At 35.0% G+C, this 24,596-nt stretch overlaps 2 protein-coding genes across 5 annotated transcripts in view; both read left to right on the forward strand.

Moving 5' to 3' along the window:
* The window catches only part of LOC129788538 (lachesin-like), a 45,315-nt gene extending 25,036 nt beyond the window's left edge, over window positions 1-20,279 (forward strand). For 2 of the 3 annotated variants that reach the window (XM_055824704.1, XM_055824706.1), the window contains exons 2-11: window positions 13,569-13,663; window positions 13,804-13,964; window positions 14,091-14,240; window positions 15,671-15,875; window positions 16,691-16,768; window positions 16,875-16,928; window positions 17,376-17,495; window positions 17,706-17,876; window positions 17,967-18,152; window positions 18,735-20,279. In XM_055824704.1, the coding sequence (XP_055680679.1) occupies window positions 13,585-13,663; window positions 13,804-13,964; window positions 14,091-14,240; window positions 15,671-15,875; window positions 16,691-16,768; window positions 16,875-16,928; window positions 17,376-17,495; window positions 17,706-17,876; window positions 17,967-18,152; window positions 18,735-18,931 (1,401 nt within the window). In that variant the 5' untranslated portion in view covers window positions 13,569-13,584 and the 3' untranslated portion in view covers window positions 18,932-20,279. The remainder of the gene's footprint in view (window positions 1-13,568; window positions 13,664-13,803; window positions 13,965-14,090; window positions 14,241-15,670; window positions 15,876-16,690; window positions 16,769-16,874; window positions 16,929-17,375; window positions 17,496-17,705; window positions 17,877-17,966; window positions 18,153-18,734) is intronic. The other variant, XM_055824707.1, reaches the window with a different exon arrangement.
* Window positions 914-12,517, forward strand: LOC129788528 (uncharacterized). Of its 2 annotated transcripts, XM_055824665.1 has the most exons (5): window positions 914-10,302; window positions 10,422-10,621; window positions 10,729-10,944; window positions 11,018-11,231; window positions 11,333-12,517. In XM_055824665.1, the coding sequence occupies exon 1, from the start codon at window positions 1,788-1,790 to the stop codon at window positions 10,128-10,130; it is 8,343 nt and encodes a 2,780-aa protein (XP_055680640.1). In that variant the 5' UTR covers window positions 914-1,787; the 3' UTR covers window positions 10,131-10,302; window positions 10,422-10,621; window positions 10,729-10,944; window positions 11,018-11,231; window positions 11,333-12,517. The 2 variants fall into 2 exon arrangements, with proteins under 2 accessions (XP_055680640.1, XP_055680639.1); XM_055824664.1 differs by having other exon boundaries at window positions 914-10,621.
* Window positions 20,280-24,596: the final 4,317 nt, after the last annotated feature.

A 24,596-nucleotide genomic window follows, 5' to 3' on the forward strand; every position in this document is an offset into this window, starting at 1 on the left:
AATTGTCGCTTCGCTCCAATTTACCTCGCCCCGCTTCGCGGGGATTTGTTGCGCTTCGCGCAAATTTCAGAGAGAAAATAAATTATGATGGTTTAAAGGCAGATTTGGGCCACTTATAGTTCCCAAAAGAAAAAATTTGCAAAGAGAAGAAATCATTTTCATACAACATTTCGGGCGCGAAATTCAAAAATTTGCAAAAAATGCATGACTTTTATATGGGGGCTACCTGAAGGGGGGCTTTGGGGGGAAATGAATACGGCCATTCGAAAGCGCCTGATATAAGGAGTCTCTGTACCAAATTTCATCACGATCGGTCAAACGGTGTAGATTTGTATAGCTGTACAGACACGAAATCCTTTCTTTATTATATAGAAGATTTCAAGACCTTCCCAAAACTAGTCAAGAAATTTCTGAAGATCTTAGAAAACAAGAGATATGACCATTTTTATCCATCAAATTGTTGATTTTCAAAAAAAAAACTTACGGCTTCTTGAAATATTTCATTTGAGCTTAAGTTGGTCAAAATCGGTTAAGCCGTTCTCGAGTTTTATCGAAAAAGCACTTTTGCTGTAGGCCGCCATATTTGCTAAACCGTTTGACCGATATTTAAGTAAAAATTATTGATGAAAACACCTCAAACCTATTGCTATAAGTAAATTGTTTGGCTGTATTTCAAAATATTACAAAATGGCGATCATTTTGAATTTCGAAAATGCGAAAAAATAAAAACGGAAGACTCTATCTCTTATCGTTTTTGAGATTTGAGATATAAGGCAAAGTTTGGAGTCCTGTCCGGCAGGCCGGACGGCTGGATCAAAATTTTTCCACCTCCATTTTCGTAATCTGGGATGTCAGAAACCTGCTCATATCAATTTCGAGGCGGATCTGAGGGGTCGATTTTTCCGACGATTACAATACTTGGTATGCCACGATTGTAGTATGCCAACCAATTCTGGTTAAAACTCTATTTCAACCCATAATCAATTTCTACACGTTGTGGAACACCAACTATTATAACTCGACGCGTAATGATAGATTTTTTGTATACAGTCAGGTAATGGTTAGTTAGTGCCACATCGGATATACTCCTTATGCTGATTATTTTTAATGGGAGGGAAGAGTGCCACCTACGTCACGCTAACCAATACCTGACTGTAAATACATATATTTTATATTTAATTATATAATTTTTTTCTTTTGAATAAATAATTGTACTTTTAATTATTTCTTAAAAATCTTATTTTTTTATACGTCAATTATATATATTAAAAAAAACATAGATATTTGGTACAAAATTATTTTTTTACAGGTTAAAATCTGATGCGATTGGTTCCGCCCCCTACCTAGCTGTAGGGCGTGAAGTCCCCGACTCCGTCGGGGAAACGGCTACGGCCTTGCAATTGAATCTAACCAAAAACTTTTTTTCCAGCCAAAATTTCAAAATACCTCAAAACTCAGACAATACTACTCGAGCTCGAACAGTACCATCTATTTCCTTATCAATTGAACCACAATTAAATTTACATAAAAAGTCTGACCAAAACATTTATGCGTTGCAATCTGGCGGTGGCTTTACGAAGAAAAATAAGAAAAATGTTTTTAAAGATCAAAATTATTATAAAGAGTTTAACATTATTGCCCCATGCTACTTTGTTCATGGTTCCTATAGTCAAGACAATATTGCACTTTTTGGTTCATATTCTAATAATAATCAATGTACAGCAAATTCAATTGCAGCAATTGCATATGCTCATGTCGTTCCTATATCAAGTTGGTTAACGAGTACAATGGATGATATTCTCTTAAAAGGTAATGAAATATACGTAATTTCTCGTAAGACAAAAAATATTGCAAAATCTTATCTAAATGTAGAAGAAGTTTGTGATAAATTTAATATTTTAAACACCAAAATTAACATTCAGCTTGAAAGCTTGGAAAATGGTAAAGAAGTTAATACATTATTTTTTGGTTTGCAAGGTGAAATTCTTGGACGTGGTGGAGAATATAGCCTTGAATATGCACTGCAGCATTTTTTTACTTATTTTGAATTTGGAGTAATTACTACAACTAATTCAATATCAGTGGCAATTTTCAAGATTAATAATATTTATTATTACTTTGATAGTCATCCACGTGGTGCCTTTGGTCAATTTGTTCAGAAAAATGGTACGTCTACATTATGTGGTTATTCTGAACTTGTTTCCTTGTTTCATATTTTGAAGTATAATTTTCTGTATGGAAATTTGATATACAGTGGAATGATTCGTTTTTCAATACAGCCGGTAAATGTTAAATTAACGAAATTAGGTGAACTTGTAACAGCTAAAGAGTGTGATGAAGATGAAGTTTTAAGTGAAAAAATTGAATTTAATTTAAAGAAGAAAGTTCAAATGCAAAATGATGTACAAAAATCTAAAACTTTTGAGTCCAAGAAGGAAAATAACGCAAAAAAAAATTTGGATTCCAAAGATGCAATACTTATCGATAAAAAGAGTGAGTACAATAGAAATTATAAAAGTTTTTTGAGATCGCAAAGTAAAGCATTTAAAATGAATGAGAATGTAAGACGACGACAAGCACATAAACAAAATAGATCTATTTCACCAAAGAGAATAATGGAGAATCTAGATCGGAGAGAAAGACATAGAACAGAAAGGAAAGATCCAAAGAAAAAATCCCTTGAAAATGTAGAAAGAAGAGAAAGACATATTGTAGAAAGGAAAGACCCAAGAATAAGATCCCTTGAAAATTTAGAAAGAAAAGAAAGACATATAGTAGAAAGGAAAGACCCAAGAATAAGATCCCTTGAAAATTTAGAAAGAAAAGAAAGACATATAGTAGAAAGGAAAGACCATGAAAAGAGATTTCTTGAAAATACAGTGAGGAAAGAAAAACTTGAAGTAGAAAGAAAAAACCCTGAAAATAGATTCCGTGAAAATATAGGTAGAAAAATAAGACATAAACTAGAGAGAAATGACCCAGTTAAGAGAACCCATGAAAATTTAAAGAGGAAAATTGAACGAAGACTTGAAAGAAATGACAACAAAAAGAGATTAATTGATAATGAAGGAAGAAGACAGAGACATTTAAAATCACGTAAAGATTTAAGCTTCAGAGAAAAAGAAAATTTTTTGAGAAAAATGAGAATGAAAAAGGCTAGTGATAATAAAATTTCGAATGATTTAAAGAAAAATAAAATTTCAAATAAAATTGATAAAAAAATTGAAAAGAAAATCAAATCTAAATATTCTGGTGTTGATCAAACTAAATTTGAAAATCAAATTCTTATGTTTAGAGATAGACTTAAACGATCCCTTAAAATTAAGATCAATTACAAATATAAGAAAAACTTGGGAAATAAAAATTTTAAAATGAAAATTAAGAAAATGAAAGACAAAAATCGAACTCTTTTGGAATATTTTTCAAAGAGAAAACAAGTAACTGAATTTATTTGTGGATGTTGTGAAGGTAAATTTTTCAAACACAATGTAAAGAAATTGAATATTGATAGATGTAAATATAAAAATAAATCTGATCTTGAAGATTTTCTCAAAATTTCACAATACTGTTGTACTACATGTCACTTGTATTTGAATAGAAATAAATTGCCCACTCTTGCGATTAAAAATGGTCTAGAGTTTCCCGAAATCCCAGATTGTCTTAAAGATTTGAGTGATTTGGAAGAGAGAATGGTAGCACCTATTATTAACTTTATGGAAATTAGAGAATTGAAGAAATATGCATTGAATCCACAGAAAGGTCTAAAAGGTAGTGTTGTTCACATACCAGTTGAAATCAATGACATGGTTAAAGTTTTGCCCCGAAGATTTGATAACATGGGTACAGTACAGATCAAATTGAAGAGACATGAAGATTATAAAAATCACTATATGTTTGAAACGGTACGAATAAAGAAAGTTTTGGAAGCTATAAATTATCTTATAAATACACCTCTTTACAAATCTGAAGGTATTACAGTAGATCCAAATTATTTGAAAGATATAGAAGATAAGGAAATTGAATTTATAAGTGATCCAGCTGATAAAGTAAAAGATGGAAAAGAAAATGACCCAAGAAAAACTAAAAGTCCTAAAAAGAAAGAAGATCCCCCTGAAATATTTACATTGTCTGGTAAAACGAAATCTCAACCACCTTCCCTTGAACCAATTCCTGAATGGAATATACAAGATATTCGAAATACCGAAGTTTATGTAACTAACCATCATATAACTCGATTTATAGATATTATAAATAAATGTTACACAAATAATTATATGTTTCCTACAGATTTTATATGTGATATGGGCCTAAAACATGTAAAGGCAAAAGGAAGAAATAAGAGAAATGTACAAATTTTGTTTTTGGAACCAAAAGGAAATGATAAAATTGGTCATTGGGTTACGACTGTTCACAAAAATAAAACCATTTATGTATATGACTCTCTAGATTGGAAAAGTCTTAATGAAATTTGTTTGAAATTTTTGAAGAAAATGTATCCAACAACAATGAAAAATAAAAATTCAATTAAATACATGAAAACTTGTCAACAAAATGATAGCTATTCCTGTGGCGTACATGCTATTGCAAATAGTGTAGCTTTGCTAAATAATATTGATCCAAGCAATCTTTGTTATAAAATTGAAGAAATGAGAGATCATTTGTATAATATACTTAAAACAGAAGATGTATCAATGTTTCCAATAGACCCATCAATCTCTATTGAAATGTGTGAAGAAATACAAAATAACGAAAATAATAGTGACTCTGAAGATGATATGTTAATGAAAATTGCAAAACTTATAGACGATTGTGTGTCTCCTTTAAATAAGAGAAAACGTGATGAAGAAGAAAGTACTGAAGATGTAAATAAAGAAAAAGAAAAAGAAGAAAAACCAATTAGCCAACTTAATAAGAAGATTAAAATTGAAAAGGAAGAAGATAAAGGAAAACTTGTAGATATTTTTGAAGATGATGATAATATACCAATACCAAATGAAGATGTAATGCTTCTTGATCTAGATGCATATGAAGCAGCAGCAAGCAAAATTAAAATTATGGCACCTGGACAGGGCAAGAAACCTATATATTTTGATTCTAATAAAAACCTAGAAGAATTGTCATTTCCAAAGATATATTGTGGAGAAAAATATAGAATTGAAAAAATTTACTACCATCAACGTGTTAAATCAGAATTGCGTAGAAAAGATCCACGATGTCGTATACCAAAGAAAGTATTGTACATGACTAGTGTTAAATTGAGAAATTCTGTTACAAGTACAGTAAACACATGTCTGAGAAAATCGAAAAATGTTCAAGATGTAACTGCTGGTGATGCACTTAGTGATAAAAAAATGGATAAACTAGTTGAAGTTGATGATGGTTTTAGATTCCTTAAAAATAATGCTCTTACTCCTGCATACAATGCAGAAAAACAACAATTAATTCTTGCTATGGTTAGACAATTGGGTAAACCACATTTGTTTCTTACTATTACCTGTTCTGAAATGCATTGTCCAGAACTATTGCAAAATCTAGCAAAACAATCAGGAAAAAAATTGTCACCCACTGAAAGTATGAATCTTGAAAAAGCCGATAGAACTTTAATGATTCAAAATGATCCCGTATCTTGTGTAAGATATTTTTCAAACAAGTCTAAGAATTTGATGAAAATGTTGACTATTGATCCTAACGAAAAACCAGGAAAATGTGGTCCATTTGGAGATAATTTTGTTATTGATTATTTTGAAAGAGTTGAATTTCAAATGAGAGGAAGTCCACATATGCACATACTATTGTGGTGTAAAGATATCCCTGATTTTGACCAAAACAACCCTGAATCTGTTGAAAAAACTATTAAATTCATTGATAAAATTGCTACATGCAAATACAAAGACCCTAAAAAGTTTCCTCTAATCAAGAGACAAATGCATAGGCATTCTGAAACATGTTACAAAGGAAAGAGAAAACGATGTAGATTTAATATCCCTATTCCACCTATGGATAAAACTGAAATTTTGTGGCCTTTTACTGAAGAAGAGAGTAAATTACAAAACCTAGAAAATCTAAAGCTAATATATGTAAAGATTGAAAATGAAGTTAAGAACTTTTCACTAAAATTTGTTGATATGTCTTTTGATGATTTTATGCTAAAACTTGGTATTACCAGAGAAAAGTATATATTAGCAATAAGATCTCGTATTAAGCGACCTCGTGTGTTCCTTAAACGAAGCACTATGGAAGTTAATATTAATGCATATAATGAAGACATTCTAAATTATACTGAATCAAATATGGACATTCAACCTGTATGTGAAGTATATGCATTGGCAAAATACCTTGTTGACTATGTAACAAAAGTTGACTCAGCTCTAGCAAAAATTTTGAAAGACATTTCTGATGAGATCAAAGTAAACAAGAATTATACATTGCAAGAAAGGATGCGTAAATATGCAAGTGCATTTCTTAATAGTAAACTAGTAAGTGCTCAAGAAGCTGCTTATTATTGTTTGTCAATTCCAATGACTCAATGTAGTAGATCAAATGTTTACATAAATACTAGACCTATAAATGAGCGAACAAGAATGTTGAAACAGATAAAACAATTGAGACAACTACCCCCAGATTCCAAAGATATATTTGCTCAAGATATTATTCAAAAGTATCAAAAGAGAAAACAAGAACTAAATGATGTAACTTTGATTGAATATGCAGCAGATTATACTGAGGTTAAGAGAAGCAAAGAAGAGGATGATAGTGATGATGAGAAAGACATAAGTGTAAGGAAAAGGTCAAAAATTGTTAGATTTAAGAGATATGATAAGCTTCAGGATGAACACCAATACTATCGTATGCAATGTTTGTTGTATTTTCCATTTAGAGATGAAAAGACTGAAATTGAAGATGCTGATTGTAAGCAAATTTATCTTAAAAATTTCGAAGCGATAAAACAGGTGCGAGATAAATTTAATTTTATATCTGAAGAAGAAGTAATTGAAGCTATGGGAAAAGTTCGTGATGTAAACAGTGACGATGATGATGATGATCCTGTGAACAAACCCGTATCCAAGTCCCAAGAATTTCATTTTACACCTCCTGAAGAGAAGCCCGGTGATAAAAAACCGCGTAAGTACATTACTCCAGTTAGAATTACTAAAGAAGAATTGTGCCAAAATATGCAATCCCTCAATGAAAAACAAAGGCAAATTGTAATGCACATATACAAGTGTTTCACATCAAATACCTTGCCAATACGTATATTCCTTTCTGGCTCTGCTGGCGTAGGTAAAACCCGTGTAATTAATTGCCTGTATCAACTAATCACACATCATTTCGATAATTTGCCCAATAGTAACCCTGAATCTATGAAGGTATTGCTTTGTGCACCAAGTGGCATGGCAGCATTTTTGATTAATGGAATGACCCTACATTTGGCTTTTGCTCTACCTAATACCCAAAACCCCGTAGATATTGACCACTTTTCAGAAGATATTGCAAATACAATTCGTTGTGAATTTAAAGACGTGAAACTAATTGTAATTGATGAAGTTTCAATGGTAGGCTCAAATACCTCAGTGAAAGTTAGTCAGCGACTAATACAAATTGTTGGAGTTCACCAAAGCTTTGGCGGAATATCAGTTATTTTTGTAGGAGATCTTAACCAAATAGCACCTGTTGGAGATAAATCCATATTTCGTGCCCCAGATAAAAGTAATGCAGGTATACTAGATATAAATCCACTTTGGGAGGAATTTAAATATTTTGAACTAACCGAAATAATGCGTCAAAAAGATGATTTGAACTTTACGAATGCATTGAATAACTTGGCCATTGGAAAAATGACAGAAAAGGATATAAGTCTTATTAGATCTAGAACGGTTAAAAATGTAAATGAAGTTCCACCGGAAGCAATACGATTGTTTGCTACTCGTAGAAATGTAGATGAGTTTAACGAACGAAAAATTGCAAATTATCCAGGAGAACTACATACGTTTGTAGCTATAGATAAAGTAATGAGCGACAAAAAGTCTAAACCTAAAAGTGAAAATGAACAAAATAAAATCCTTAAAGATATAGAAAATCGAGATCCAAGTAAAAGCGCTGGAGCTGTCCATACCTTGCATTTGAAGTTGGGTATAAAATATATGATTATTAAAAATATCGATGTTTCAGACGGTCTAGTTAATGGAGCTGCAGGTATACTTCGCCATATAACTTTTGATTCAAAAAATAATATAGGTGTAATATGGCTAGAATTTCTTGAAGATCGTGTCGGTAAGAAAATTACAAAAGAGCAGCGGTATCAAAATTATCTTAAAAAGCATAATTTGAAAGAAAATCTTGTACCACTTGAGAAATGCAATTTCGTTTTTAGATTGAATAATAAAACTACGACTACAATATCAAGAACGCAATTTCCAGTCATGCCGGCAGAAGCTATAACGATACATAAGAGTCAGGGACAAACGTACCAATCTATATGTCTTGATTTTACTAAACTAGAAAGAATTACATTGTGCATGACGTATGTAGCACTTAGTAGAGTAACATCACTAAATGGATTGTATATCATTGGAACATTTATTCCACAACGCCTTTCACATAGTGGACAACGGATAATTAACGAAATTCATAAATTGAGAACGGAAAAACGTCTTAAAGACTTTTTTGAAGATGTTCGTAGAGTAGACCCGAAAAAAGTAAAAATTTGTTATCAAAATATTGTCTCATTGCATAAACACTTTAATGATATTGATACGGATTCATGGTACAAATGCTTCAATATTGTAATATTTTCGGAAACGAAAACACATAAGAATTATTCTATTCCGTCTTTCAAAGGTTACAACGTTTTATATAGACAAGACAATGAGATAGAAAATATTGGAGGTCTTTTGTGTTTGATTAAAAATGAGGATAAATCGAAAATTAACGTAATAGCGGAAGATACTAGAATCGATCATACTAAGAAATTTAGCTTGAGTTTGTTTGCTTTGGAATACGGAAAACAATTTTATATTATTTCTGGGTACAAGTCGCCGAAGGTACCATTTGAAGTATTTAAAAATTCATTCGAAACTATTTACTCGAAAATCCCTAAATATTCAGAAATTATTCTTATTGGCGATTTCAATTTTAATCTTTCTGCAAATAATACGGATAAGAGATTTTTAAAATACGTCGCAGAATATAATTTGGAAACTAAGCTTAATCCCGAACAAGCTACTACAAAGTATGATAGTCAAATAGACGTAGTTTTGAGTAATATACCGGAACATAATTTTTCAGCAGGAATATACGAATCTTATTTCTCTGATCATCGCCCAGTTTATTGTATAGTAGGAGAAAATGAACAAGCAAAGAAACCCGATAAAGATATTGAAAAGTCACCCAAACGGTCCTATACACCCGAACATTTACCAACACCTAAAGTAGTCAAAGTCCCTAAACCTAGTGATTCTCCAACAACAAGTAAGAAAGTAGTTAAAGATAAGAGTCCGGAAAAACCTATAAATCCACCCAATAAAGGCACTAATATTCCAGAACCAGAACGCGATAATTGTTGGCCACCTGATTTTGTAATTGATTTCTGGAAAGACTATGATATTACATCAGCCACACAATATGTAGTGACAGATCACATATACCGTTTCATGGATATCCTTAATGAAAAATATCCCGAATTTAAAAAAGTTACCCCTGAATTTGGATTTAGTAGTGTAGACGAAGGAAGTAAATGTCCAGTAATTCCACCAAATAGAAGACACTTGCAAATTATTGCTACAAATGAAAATGTGCCGAATTTTATAGGACATTATACACTTGCGGTGTACAACGGCAATGATATAATAGATTATTACGATTCCTTAAATGGTAGAGTACTTAATCAACAAGCTAAAAATATTCTAAGTAAATTGCATCCACATTTGAAACCACTAACGAAATATATTAGATTTAATAAAGTTATGCCACAACCGGATAATGTGATGTGCGGAATTTTTGCCATGGCCAATGCAGTTAGTTATGTGTTAGGAAAAGACCCATGTGATCAGAAATATATAATACCAAGAATGAGAGATCACCTTAAAAATATTTTGGAAAGTGGAGTTATTTTGCCATTCCCCACAGAGTAGATAATGCGCAATTGAAATTAAAATTTGTTTAAAATAAATAATAAATAGGCGTATGAGTATATTTCTTAGTTTATTTTAGTTAGTAGTTTTGCCCCACACTAACTCCTCGGCCGCCTCCTTTCATGGGAGGCGGTGCGTAGCAGTTTGATGCGCCGGCTCAACGATACAAGAGGTAAGAAAACAATTTCTAACTTTTATCATAATATTTTATTATTTATCTATTTATAATTTATGTTTTATTTGTAGTATTTATGAGAAAGTTTCTAAATTAGTTTTTGTTAAATTTTCTAGCCGGCTCACAACTTGTTCCGGAACACTCCTCGGTCGCCTCCTGCCATCGGAGGCGAACCGCAGCAGCTGTCTCCGGCTCAAAATCAGCCGGACTGGGCCATCGCCAACAACAGGCCCACCAAAAAACTGTATTTCCTCGGCCGCCTCCTGTCATAGGAGGCGCACCGCAGCTGCTAGACCCGGCTTGGACGACACGATAGGTATGTATAAAATTTCTAGCTTTCATTATTATTTTATAATTAATGTCTGATTGGAATTTTGTAGTATTGTAAAAAAAAAATCTAAAACTTTATGTCCCGTTTTCTAGCCGGAATAAATCACATCCGCTACTAGTTCCGGAACTCTCCTCGGCCGCCTCCTTTCATAGGAGGCGCACCGCAGCAGCTGTATCCGGACTGTATGAAGCATTCTTCAGCCGGACTGGGCAGCATCAATAGGCCCACTTCTTCCAAAGTTTCCTCGGCCGCCTCCTCAAGTAGGAGGCGTACCGCAGCTGCTTTATCTGGCTCTAACGATACAACATGTAAGAACATAATATTATTATTGTTGTAATTTATAGTATAAATTATTCTGCTTTATTTTGTCCTATTTTTTAGCCGAAATAAAATCACATTCACCACTACTTCCGGAAGTCTTCTCGGCCACCTCCTTCAATGGAGGCGCACCGCAGCTGTATTATCCGGCATTCCATTACCTAGCCGGATTGAGCAACATTCGTCAAGAGGCCCACGGTTTCTGAAATCTCCTCGGCCGCCTCCTCAAGTAGGAGGAGCACCGCAGCTGCTAGATCTGGTCCGGATGACATGACAGGTAAGAATACGATCTCATACCTTTCTTTATAAATCGGCCTTATTTGTGACCGTGGTATGTAGTATTGTGAAAAAAATCTTATTTGTCTTGTTTTTATTTAGAATGACTTCGCATCCACCAAGTAGCACTGTCACTTCCGGAACGCTCATCGGCCATTGAAGTTCAATGAAGAAAAATTTTTATCGACATTGGGAGTTCCAATTCTTTTTTGTTTAAAATTAGCCAGCATTTTGTCTAATCCTCATCCGTCAAAGGACGTCACAATTTAAATACTTATATTTTATCATGAACTGTATTCAGTAGAGAGTTACAATTGAGATGGGCGTTATTCAGTGTAAAGAACGTTGTACTCGTTGAACAAACACCTGTTCGTTGCAAGATTGTTAATCTTCTTGTGGGACTACGGATTTGAAAATTTGAACCACTTGTTATGAGTTGTATTCAGCCCAGTGTGATGGCGGTATTCGTTAGGCCGTAGTGCAGATATGGGATAAGATCTCACTCGGTCAGGAATGCTGCGTGTGATGTGTTTGGAACCGGAGGTATTTGATCGGCTGTAGTGCAGATATGAGATAAGATCTCACTCGGTCAGGAATGCCTGCGTGTGCGTGTTTGGGACCGGCGGCATTTGATAGGCTGTAGTGTAGATATGAGATAAGATCTCACTCGGTCAGGAATGTCTCCGCTGGTGGTTTGTTGTGGCTCGGGATGTCCGGTAGGCCGTAGTGTAGATATGAGATAAGATCTCACTCGGTCAGGGATGTCTCTGTGAATGGTGTGTGCGGGACAGGTGATATTCGGTAGTCTGTAGCGCAGATATGAGAAAAGATCTCGCTCGGACAGGAATGTCTCCTTCGCTCCCAACACTACAGTGGTCGGCCCAAAAGATCAGTGGCCAGATGATAAAAAAAAATATCGCGTAGGTTCCCTGGTAACTCAGGATGATTGCAATCGAACAGCGCCGTGTGGGCGGAAGACGAGATGAATGCGAAGTGCATGGATAAAGCTATCTCCATACTTACTCTCGAAGTTTAATTGTTATATTGTTGTTAAAAAAAATCTGCTCTATGATGTAATTGTTGTTCATATTCTAGTAGAGAAGTAATGAGTATCTTTCAAGGTAATTTAATGCGAAAGCCTTCTTTGAATCAATCAATCAATTTTGTGAAGATTGTTAGCGGTTTAGAATTATTAGATTAGATTAAGAATATTTGATTACAAAAAATTGTACGATTGAGCATTACATTATAAAAGCAAGGAATAAAATAAAATACGAATGAAATTAAGTTGTTTATTATTTTTGTACATAAAAGTGCTAAGTAAAATTTCAACCAATTATCACCCCGCGAAGCGGGGCGCTTTATATATAATTATATAAATATAAATGTAAATTAACACAATTGCCTATTGGCGCCCCGCGAAGCGGGGCGCCTTATATATAATGTATATAAATATGTATATATAAATGCAAATTAAGACAATAACCCTTTGGCGCCCCGCGAAGCGGGGCGCCTTATATATAACGTATATAAAGTATATAAATATAAATGCAAAGTAAAATATAACGGTAAAATATATATATAGCTGCAAAGTATAGATTAAGCAGAAAAGGGAATGTACATGGTAAGTTTCACTTACGGGCTGTGATTCTTCCTTCAGAGGCCAAGTTAAATATATGTAAATGCAAAGTCTAATAGATAGCTGCAGAGTATGGATTAATCAGAAAAGGGAATGTACTGGTAAGTTTCACTTACGGGCTGTGATTCTTCCTTCAGAGGTCAGTCTAAGTGTGATATTTGATGAAGATTTGATGGTGCAAACTCTGGGGAAGGATAACTCGCGCCACGAATCACAGCCACTGCGCGAGTTAGCCTTCCCCCAGAGTTTGCACCATCAAATCTTCATCAAATATCACACTTAGACTGACCTCTGAAGGAAGAATCACAGCCCGTAAGTGAAACTTACCAGTACATTCCCTTTTCTGATTAATCCATACTCTGCAGCTATCTATTAGACTTTGCATTTACATATATTTATTTCCAATTGGAAAATTTTAAAGGGAATATTGAATGAATTTTTACATTTATTTAAAAATTATCAATGCTTGAAAGGGAAATATATATCAAATAAAATGATAAATATATCTCATATATCCTCTATGGAATTTTTAAAATTGAAATACCTTTTGAGCATTGAGCGTATCCCTACTTCTCAAATTCCCTCATTTAGGGAACCAAAGAAAAGACGTAGAAAAAAGAAGAAATTTATCTTACGAATAAAGAGAATTGGAATGGGAACGTTCCTCCGTAAAGTGATGCAATTTTGCTTTCTTTTCAGTGACTCTTCAGCTAAAATGACAAAAGTTGATTTCTTCAAGAAGTTCTTTCTCAAAATTCTGCTCCAATTCACGGTGTTTCTAACCCTGGTTACAGGTACGTAAAAGCACAAACTTTTCACGTTCACCCCTCCCCCCCCCTCCCCCGCAAAACATATATACCTTTTATGTTAGCCCTCTTTTGATTAATGACTAAAAAGCATATGGGGATGGGTGCGTATACACCTGTATTTATAGGGCATAGCCAGAAACCCAGTGGTGAGCTGGAACCGGAGTTCCTTGCACCCCTAGAAAATCTAACAGTGACCCAGGGCAGGGATGTCTCATTCACGTGTGTCGCCAACAATTTAGGTGAATACCGGGTGGCATGGATAAAATCTGATTCTAAAGCTATTCTGGTAAGAGAATATACCTACATATTCATCATCAAATGTCGATGTTAAAATATCAATCATTGAGTAGCATCATAAGAGAAATCCTATGACGTGATAACAATGTGTGAATGCTCTCCCTCTTTCTGAAAGGCAATTCACACTCATATGGTGGCCCTAAATCCACGATTAAGTGTGACACACAATGGCCACAATACGTGGAAACTGCACATATCACACGTTCAACTAAACGATTCAGGCAGCTATATGTGTCAGGTGAACACGGATCCTATGCGGAGTCAGGTGAGATATTTTCTTCAATAAATTGTTAGAAAAATTCTTTTTATATTAAATCTTAAAGAGGTCTCAAAATATCTTTCTTGTTTCGCAAAATTATAGAATTTTCATTTAATTATGTTATTACATTGTTATGCTCGCTCATGTTAAAAATAGAAATATTTAGGTACATCCTTGGGTAAAGAAACATGTTAAACGTTACTTTAATTTATTGAAAACTTCCAGGAAAATTCCCCATTTGTTTTTATCACCCCCCCCCCTTCTCAAATACAAATAAATGTACAACATTATGTTGTGAGAGAAGGGTAAAATGGCACATAATGGGTGCTACTTTTAGCCCAAAGATTTGGGATTTAAGGGAGTGTTTGTCTAAACGATGAGAATGTTTTGTTGTTGATTTGTTTAGCACACCCTCAATCCTAATACAGTGTGGCAGGTGGAGCGCACCCCAACCCTCCTGAATGAGAGTGTCAGATAAACTGTTGCTGTTTGAATGCCATTTGTTCTTTTGAAATACACCGGCTGGGTGGTTTGGGCTGGGAGATGAGAGATGAGGGTTGGGGGGTCAACTCTGAAAAGGCCAGACATTCATTGATGGGGCGTTGATTCGACCTCGGTGTTGTTTATACAGGACAAGGGGCATAACCTTCTCTGGGCTAGAAACCCACATACATGGTACATTTAGTTTAACGTGAGAGACATTTAATGGTTTATCTCGGAACGGAATTCAGACACCATTTCTGCACAATTAACACACGAGAATGTTTAAATTGTTGCACAGTTCTCTGCACATCGATTTGTAATGTGGTGCGCTCTGCTATTATTTGAGAGGGGTTTTCCTCACGTGATTGATAATGACCTTATTCCGGTAAATTATAACCCGGAAAATCATCTCATTTATTTAAACATCAGAACCTCTATTTGTTTTCTTACTCTTTTGTTATACTAAGAATTTGCAATCTTTATGAGTAGCAAGAATAAATGTTTTAGGAAAACTTATTGAGCCACCTAGCTTTACTTCTTTTAGCAGCATTTCAGTAGCATTTTGCACCCTAAATTAGAAAAAAAAATCCTGAGGACTGTGACAAATGGAATGTCATGCCAAGAGGCTTAACTCGTTTTCTTTCCTTTTCCCAATGATTCCTTAAATCATAGTATTGACACGCTAAAATTGCTATATATGTATGTACTAAGATGTCTGTCGTATTAACATAAAACGGACAACTTTAAGAAGAATCTTTCTGTTAAAAATTGGAGATTATTTTTTAGTATTATCATAAAATCGCTGATTGTTGATAGAGCAAAAAAAAAACTAAATATTCCTCGACCTCGATTATATATGTTTACAACATCGTAAGCTATGTATGATGTTCTGAAAATTTAGTCATACTCTTTGACTTCTTTTCCACCCACACACATACACAAAAAAAAAACAGTCTGGCTATCTCAGTGTGGTCGTCCCGCCGGATATTTTGAATCAACCCGACACGAATAGTGCCACTCAGGAGGAAGGGATAACCCCCGAGGGTGGTACAGTGCAATTAGTTTGCTCAGCAACGGGAGTCCCGCTACCTTCGGTGCAATGGCGTCGCGAAGGTGGAAAAGATATTGTGCTACGAAATGAAGGACGAGATAAACAAGGTATATACCAAACCACTTTTTTTTGCTTCTTTTTCCCCTTCTTGATGCATTCCCGAAGGATATTAAACTCCTAGCTTGTCTATGGGTCAATTTTTTTCCATCCCTGTTTGCAATTTCTCCCGAGGTTTGCATTTCCATCCATTTTCCCGCAATATTAAAATGGGAACAATATATTTTAAGAACACTGCAAAAAAAATTGAAACTAAAAATACTAATTTTGGTATAATTGAAAAATATTTTCAAAAAAAAAATATAATTCCTTTGATAAAAAAAATCCTAAAAATCTTTTTTTTAAAAATTACAAAAAACAATTTGTTGAAATGGTCTAGAATACAGAGAAAATATCTAACGAGATTCACGAAATTTACTTAAAACTTTCGTAAATATTTTAACGAAATTCTGCAAACTCTCGCTTTTCACTGAACATGGAAAGTTTGCACAAAGCTCAAGGGGTATACATATAGTGGTAGAGGGCTCTTCATGGAACCTGGAGCATTTGTGTCATTTTTGCACACCATTTTACTATCAGTTTTTACTAGGGGTTGTATTTGCACGAGGTGGTGGAATACAATTTTTTTGTACATTGGCCTCATAGAATGCAAAATAGTTGGGCAAAGGAGGTCGAGTGGGTACCAAGTGTGGGGATGAGATGGGAAAAAGATGCTTATTTTAAAATGAAATTGCCAGCGGAGAGAGAGAGCTTCGGTGTAAAATTGAAAGAAAAAAAAAGAATCTGCTGCAAGAGATGGAGGAAAATTGGCGAAATGTGGAGTGGGTTGAAAATGAAATAAATATTTTATGTTGGACACTTTCAGTCGTCAAACACGTCGATGGGGAGCATCTTGTACTACACAGTGTACAACGGACGGACATGGGAGCTTATTTGTGTATAGGTGGGTGTATATATGAAATTTAATGAAGGAGAGCATTGTGCTGAAAAGCACAACGCCAAAAAAAAAAAGAAGTAGCAATAATTAACAAAGTTTTCTTTCGCTTCAGCATCAAATGGGGTTCCACCCTCAGTCAGCAAGAGATTTGACGTGAAAGTGATCTGTAAGTTTCTTTTTTTTCGCAATTTTTACATTTTTTTGCAAGACCATCATTCACCCCCCACAGAGAGCGAGGGCTCTTGCGCGATCCCTTAATAAGTCACGTGATTAATGAGTGACTTTTGCAAGTTAAAACTTAATTTTCTCTCCTTATGCCGAGAGTCTCTATACACACCCACACACACACTTTTCCACATGGCTCTTAAGGGAAGACCACCCTGTGGAGAATTATTTTCGCCACAGAGTTCATCAATTTTCAACACGGTGGTGTGTTTCTGAAAGTTTTTTTTCACTCTCCCATGCAAAAACAATTTGTATTGTTTATTTCGCGACATGGACGAAATTCTATGCGGGGGTGGTGGTGATGGTGGTTCTCACAGTTAAAAAGCTCCACATGGAATATATATGTATAAAAAAAAATAAATCTTTTTCCCGCCAAAATCATTCACAGTTGTCCCAGTTGTCCGTGTTGTAAATCAATTAGTCGCAGCTCCAGTGGATCGTCATGTTCTGCTCCAATGTGTTGTGGAAGCGTATCCGAAACCCCTAAATGGATGGTATAGACACGATGGTATGTTTGGACAATTGGGGGGCGGTGTGGATGCAGTGATAAATACCCCATTCTCAGCTCATTTGCACTGCAGAAGCACCCTCTCTTGCTCCTCAATGCAAGTGCCATATGTGCAGTGCACTGTTTTGGACGATTAGACTATCGTGAGTGACACAAGCAACCCCCTAACTCATACCCACACCCCCCCCCCCTTCCATTGCAATTTTGCAGGCACGAAAATCTACGAGGGTCCAAAATATCAAATGACAGAGGGCATGATAAATTCCTACACATGGCAGATGAATCTCACTGTGAAGAACCTACAATTTGATGACTTTCACACTTATGTCTGTTCCAGTATCAATGGATTAGGAAAGTCCGATGCAAGGATTCGCCTACAAGGTTCGTTAATTAAACTTTCTTTTATAGAAGAATAATTTATAGAAATTTAAATTATATTTTATTAAAATTAAATTATGTTGTTATGTACAGAATTGCGCCTACCACCAACGTCAACAACAACCCCAACGCCCTATGTGTACACAACGGCAAAACCAAGGCGAAAGGTCACGCAGAGTCACGTAAAGCCGGCCACATTTGATGTGCCCAAGATTAAGGAGACTGTCGTCGTTACAAATCACGTGCAAGAGAATGAAATCGCCGGTGCGGCTCTTGAAGGTAAACATACCATACAATTTTCATGTTGTCCCAAGCACCATTGCACCTCTTTTCAAATATTTGCACATGAGATTCATTTGGCTATGGCAATTGGAAAATTCTGCACAGTCAAGCTGGTTTTAATCTCACTTTCTATGGCACATCTTTTCTAATTCATTACGTTAACACACACACGCCAGGGAATTTTTGCACCTAATTCTCTCAATCTTCTTCACCGAATTGCACCATTATTATTTTCGTTGTATATATGGGAGAAGAATTTCATCATTGATGATTTTTCCTGATAAAGTGTGGAGTTTTTTTTCTTTTAATTTTTACTCATGATGAAAAAAAATGTGAGAAATTTAATTACAATTTCATGCTGATTTATTATTAAAAGATTATAATCACTGAAATTCATTTTCTCACACTCAAAATCTACAAGATAGTTTTTATTACAATCACCCATCAGGGTTGATCATAAGCTTTTATGTTAATGTCAGCAAAGGAAAAAAAAAGAATTTTTTTTTTGGGTTAGTTCAGTTTAAGTAGAAATTGCACTGCATGTGTAATATAGTTGGGATTCAATTGAATTAATTCCAGTTTTCACACAAGTGCCAGTTAGATCGGGCATCGAGAAGACACGGAATACACAAATGCCAGCAGCCGTTCCGTCGCGACGGACTCCGTGGATTAATTTGTACGACGGAAGTGGTACCGTCACTCAGCTCTGCAATTACTGTCTACTTCTTGTACTTCTCCCAGCACTTGTGCGCCACATTGGATTCTCTACGTCGTAAAACACACGTTTTTCTTCACCTCAATGTTTGTTTTCTTATTTTTCTTTTTGCCATAGCTTAATCCTCTTCTTAATTCCAAAAGGCATAAATTTGTCATCTTTTGAAACCTATTGTATATGTTTTACCACCCTCAAAACATTCCTACAAATACCATCCCCCTAATTTCTATACTTTCATTTTCCCGCCAATTTCAAAGCAAGAAAAATCCTCTTTTTATGTATTCTTTACTTTTGGTGTACCACCCTCATAATGCCGCATATCTAAACCTCCGCGTATTCAAGGGTTTGAGGTAAAATTTATTGAAATGATAGCGTAAACCACCAGAGGGGGGGCTCTCTTGAACTTCCCCGCCCCTTTGTGGAATGTTCCGGACAAAAAAATGGAGATGTTTGATATGAAATTTTATAAATTTAGAGGAGAGATTATAAAAATAGATGTCTTCCGTATTTTTAATATTAAAAAAAAAAACGTTGTGGAACATGTCGAGAGAGAGAGAGAAAAATTGCATTGCTTTACCCTCCATTTGTGTGTACAGAAGAGACATAAATTTTCCACTTTAAGTTTGCTAAATCTTCCATGCTTTGTTACATTTCAAATAGCCTCAATGCGACATATAATTCTCTTTACCGCACAAGACCAAAAACCTCAATAAAACGCGCAAAGGATATTTGTGACAATATATAGTCCTATATATGTATAATGAATTGATTGACAGGAAAGTCTTTAATACAAATTTGTGAAAGGAAAATAATTTTCATTCCTGATGGACGAAAACGGTCTTACTTTTCGATCTTTTTAGTAAATCTTTTAAATTTCTATTTATTCTGACAAAAAAAAATCAAACGACTTTTAATTTTGAAAAAAATATATATACAAAAAATCATGTTGAATAAATACTTAAAAAAAGGATATCTTTTAAAATGTTGTAAATAAATGAATTGATCGTGTTAAATACTGAAGAAAAAAGAATTAAAAACAAAACTGGTGAAATCTTTAAAGCTATCAATATTCTACTGTTAGTCACGAATTTATATATATAATCTTAAAGAACATACATAACAAATAAGAGAAAAACAAAAGTGTAAATACCACGATATATCAGCAATTTGTCTTCTGAAGAGAAGTTTAAAAAAAAAAGAAACAGAAATAGACAGTAGAGACAAAGTGAAAATAAAAAAAAATTCCTATCATAAAATGTGCAGGCGGATTTTAAAAAAAATAATAAGAGAAACCTTTCCGTTGACCGAAATAACCTTTAATGGTGAAATATTCTAATGAAAAAAATACAAGAAAACTAATAAAAATTAAGTAAATTGTGTAAACGTAGCATAAAGTCTTTGAGCAAGAATTATAAATTGAAAAAATATTAAAAAATTAGTTAATGATTAAGTAATATAATGCATGACAATAAATATTATTATTTAACGAGGAAAAATCTTTTTGAATATTTAATTTTTTTTAAATTCCACCAGGCGTCTCCATTGCAGTCTGACACAGTTGGAAAAATATGATTAATTCACTCGTTGATTAAACTGATTTATACTAATAAATTCAATGAAAATGCAATCAATCGTCATTTGCAAAGCAAAAACCCCATTTGTGGTGTTCACCATTAACCAAATTCAATATTTCTGTGGCTCACAAAAAACAGAATATACCTACAACCACAGCCACAATAATTTTCCCCGCGCGGCCATAAATGTAATTTAATTTATCAATTTGCCTTCCAATTTGGTAACACACTGGTCGATTGAAAGCCTCGAAAAAAATATATAAATGCAATATTTAAGTTAATTACATACTCAGCGAAAATGAAAGCATTCTCCCCCATCCCTCAAGCACATTAAAGCATATCACTCCAACCCCATTTTTTGTGCCTTCATCAAAACACCGCACGCGACAAAGAGCTATTCCATTTTCATACATTCCATCCGATAAATTACATGCCGCAGTAAATAATTCCTGGATTATTTTGTATTCAATTTAAAATTTTCACCATAAATGGCGGGAAAGAGGTGTGTGTGTTGTGTTGTGTTTAATAAATTTATGAGTATTTTAAGCGGTGTGTATGAAACTAAAAAGCTTAATGGTATACCATCCAAAAATACATCTCGTCGTGTGAAATAAACAATCTACAGCTTATACAAGGGATTTAGAATGGATTTATTCTGTTTTACCCGAGAATGTGGTGGCTGGACTTTAAATTTTATGTGTGTGCACTCACCCCCCAATCAAAATATTTATTGCATTTAAAGCTATTTTAATTTTAATTAATAGCTAATGCATAATTTAATTGTTTATTGATTTAACGGATTTTGTAGTATGTTTGCTCAAAGCAATGATTTTTAAGTACCTGCAACTGAGCTGCCAATTGCTCAATTATTATTGAGTCAATAAGATTGATCTATTATTGAGCAATAATTGAGAAATCAATTGAGCCAGTCTTGTTGTGCCAGAATTGTTGGCAAAATTTGTTTTCTGATTATTTAGAAGAAAAGAAATGCGAAAGGGGTATCACAAAAACCCTTATTCCATCAATTAACCAAAAATTAAATTTTTCAGAAAATCCTGTGTATTGCATCATTGATTAATGAAAAAAATAGAAGAAGAAACTGCGAAAATACTTCTTTTTGTATCAAATTTTCTCTCTTACTTTTTCTTCCTCTTGCACACATCCACAAGAGAAGGAAAAAACCACTAAAAGGAGGTTTCTGTGGGAGCGCAAAAAGCCACACGAACTCTTATTTAGGAATTGACTTTTTCCATTGTACCACCCACCCCCCAAACGCCCCCGCCACAGAGAAACAAACTCATTGGATCCCTGAAAGTTTTTCCGGGAAAAATCCTCAAGTATTCCTTGGGGTTGGGGTTAGACCACATACGGGATGGGTGGAAAAGTAGATTTCAAATCAAGCTCCGGAAGACTTGTGCGCGTTACCCACTGATAGTGGGCGATGGGGATTAAATTGCTGCAAGAGAATGCAACTGTTTGGGAGGAAAACCTCACTGTATATTGTATGTCGTAGTGGGGTGGGTGGGTGGATGGGAGTTTAGGTGTAGTTTTGGGTGGAGAACATCAAGGAAAAAGATGCCATTGAAGCAAAAACAGATATAATGGGAATTAAGTTGGATGTTTAGCAACAAACCTCAATGCGGTGAAAGAGCTTTAAAGCACTCAAGTGCACACACACACACACACACACACACCATGCTGAAATAAGAGAAATACTTCCAAATCCTTCTCTCACTTGAACTTCCACCACCGAACTCCCAATAATGCAGGAACAAAGAGCCAAAGTAAAGAACTCTCACATCATGAGAAGAGGATTACGGATGAGAAACCCTCCATCGACTTATCTTCTGGCGGGAAACGCACACGATATGGATGGAAGTCCCTCCTCCTCTCATCTCAAAAGCTTTCTATTTGCTTATATACGGAGATGGTCCATCACCATGACCCGTAGTGTGTGTCGGAGTAATTGAAAGTGTAATTGAGGCTAATTAATCAATTTGATTGTGTCTTGGAAAACCACCATGCAGAGACTTCTCGGGGTAGTCTCGAAAAACTCCGTGAGAAATTGCCCTCAATTAAGACTAAGATGTGTCTCTCCATGTTAATTGAGTTTATTGTCTACGGAGGAATTGTTGGGGCAGAGTACCCCCATGCGCGAGGCTCCTCCTATTACCCATTGTCTCCTACATTATTAATTCACGGTGTATACACCCCCACATTCACGTGTTTCAATTTACAAACGTTGTGGAGCCATCAAATAAACAACAACAGCTATGGTGCTGCACCTCTTGTTTGTTTTAGCTTGGAAAATTATTATTTTACAAAATAATGTTAAAAAAAAAGGATCAGCGCCATTTTCCCAAATCAAAGTTTAAATTAACAATAAATATTCCTTGGAAAAAATATTCTTTTTACCCTGAGGGCATTGTCCTACAAATTTGTGGGTTAAAATAATCTTCTTTATCCTATGTTGCTAATGTCCCATCCCGCATGGTTTCATTGAAACAAACTCACAGCATGTATCTGTTTTTCCCAAAAAATTATGTATAATACACAAGATTATCCCAGGGAGAAAAATACACAATTTGCCATAAACAATCACACCCATAAAATGAGATTAAAGCTCAAACTGTGAGGCTCTTTCCGGGGAGAAGGAAGGCGAACCCAATATGAGAAGCACGGCAGGGAACCCAAAGTTGTGGGGTTTTTGCGGTGGAGTGGCACTAAAAACACCTACAGCGCTTCTGAAAGTGCGAATTCTGTGTGAATAATTTCTGCGACAGGAAGAAACTAATTATAAATTACTGTAGGAGGGAATTTTAGTGGTTGGAAAACACATACTGAATTTATTGTTGCTCCCCGCATGTCGTTGTTGCTGCGAGGAATTTACCATATATGTAGTATAAAGTGTTACTAAAAAAAAGCATTGAGTGTTTTGCGTGAAATTCAACAATCATTTTTTTTTTGGAAATTATGAGCTAAAATCTAAGACAAAGAGAAAATCTTTTCTTTAATCTATTTTGAAAACGTCATTTTAGTGATACGCACTGTATATGGCTTGAGGATACTTTAAGAGAACACAGAGATGAACTTCATAGTGTTGTGAGAGAGGCAAGGTTGGGAAAGGAAGGGAAGAAAAACAGGGACAGCAGGGACATATGCAAAAAAAATAGCGACCGGGATATAGCAATGAAATGAGCTAAATTTTATTATTTAATAAACCTGCTCTCAGGAACTTTTCTCATAAATTTAGCTAGGTTCTCGTGGGAAAATTCCACCGCGTGGCGGAAGTTGAGACTCCCCACCACCCCCTCGGGCTGTTGTTCTTTTGCACCATGGTGATATTATTTAGGAGGGTCGTACACCCCTCGAGAGAATGGCTCTGTGTGGAAACAAATTATCGAAAAAGCTCTCCAATTTGCCAGAGAGAATTATGTTATTTCCTCTTTATTTTTGGGATGAGAGAATCTTCATCGCAATTCACCCCACAGGTAAAGTGAGCTTTAGAGAAATATAATCTATCTATCTATGAACATTATATACATATGTAGGTAAGCTATTGAAGGATATGGAGTAAGAGGGTGCAAAATTGATTGAGAATTGCACGATGGGTTATACTCTCCGCATCCGTACTTTGTGCAACCATTTCGATACATCAGCAAAGGTTCAGGACAAAAATGAGTGCTACTCAATGAAGATTTATAGACGACATGGCGCCATTGGATTGGATTTACGCTTTCAACCCCCAAGAAGTACCAAAGAATAGCTGCTGGTACACAGATCCCGATCACATTTCTCCATTAAATAAGCTCATGTACCGCGCACACCCCAGAGCAAACTCTCACACCCTATATACATATAAAACCCTCATATATAGCCATGAGAAAGCTCTGAAGAAAAGTAAGAAGACATTGCAAAAGTTCCTTTCCCGTCCATTTCCAATATTCCTGCAATCTTATTCTCTTTCCATTTATATCGAAAAGTAAATTAGTTTTATTATTGTCATCTCACCAATTGAGTTGTCATATCCGCGGGGCTTACCGAGACAGGTCATCACAGGGACGAAACAATGGACATCATCCAGTATGGAGGATGACTTTCTTTCCCTCCGTGCTCCCTCATCAAATCCCCCATAATTGCCAACAATTCGAT

The sequence above is a fragment of the Lutzomyia longipalpis genome, chromosome 2, assembly GCF_024334085.1.
Source record: "Lutzomyia longipalpis isolate SR_M1_2022 chromosome 2, ASM2433408v1".
NCBI classification, from domain to species: Eukaryota; Metazoa; Arthropoda; class Insecta; order Diptera; family Psychodidae; genus Lutzomyia; species Lutzomyia longipalpis.

What these genes read in the sequence shown, in the direction of transcription:
- LOC129788528 (XM_055824664.1), top strand. Translation starts at nt 1,788, where the DNA reads ATGGATGATATTCTCTTAAAAGGTAATGAAATATACGTAATTTCTCGT.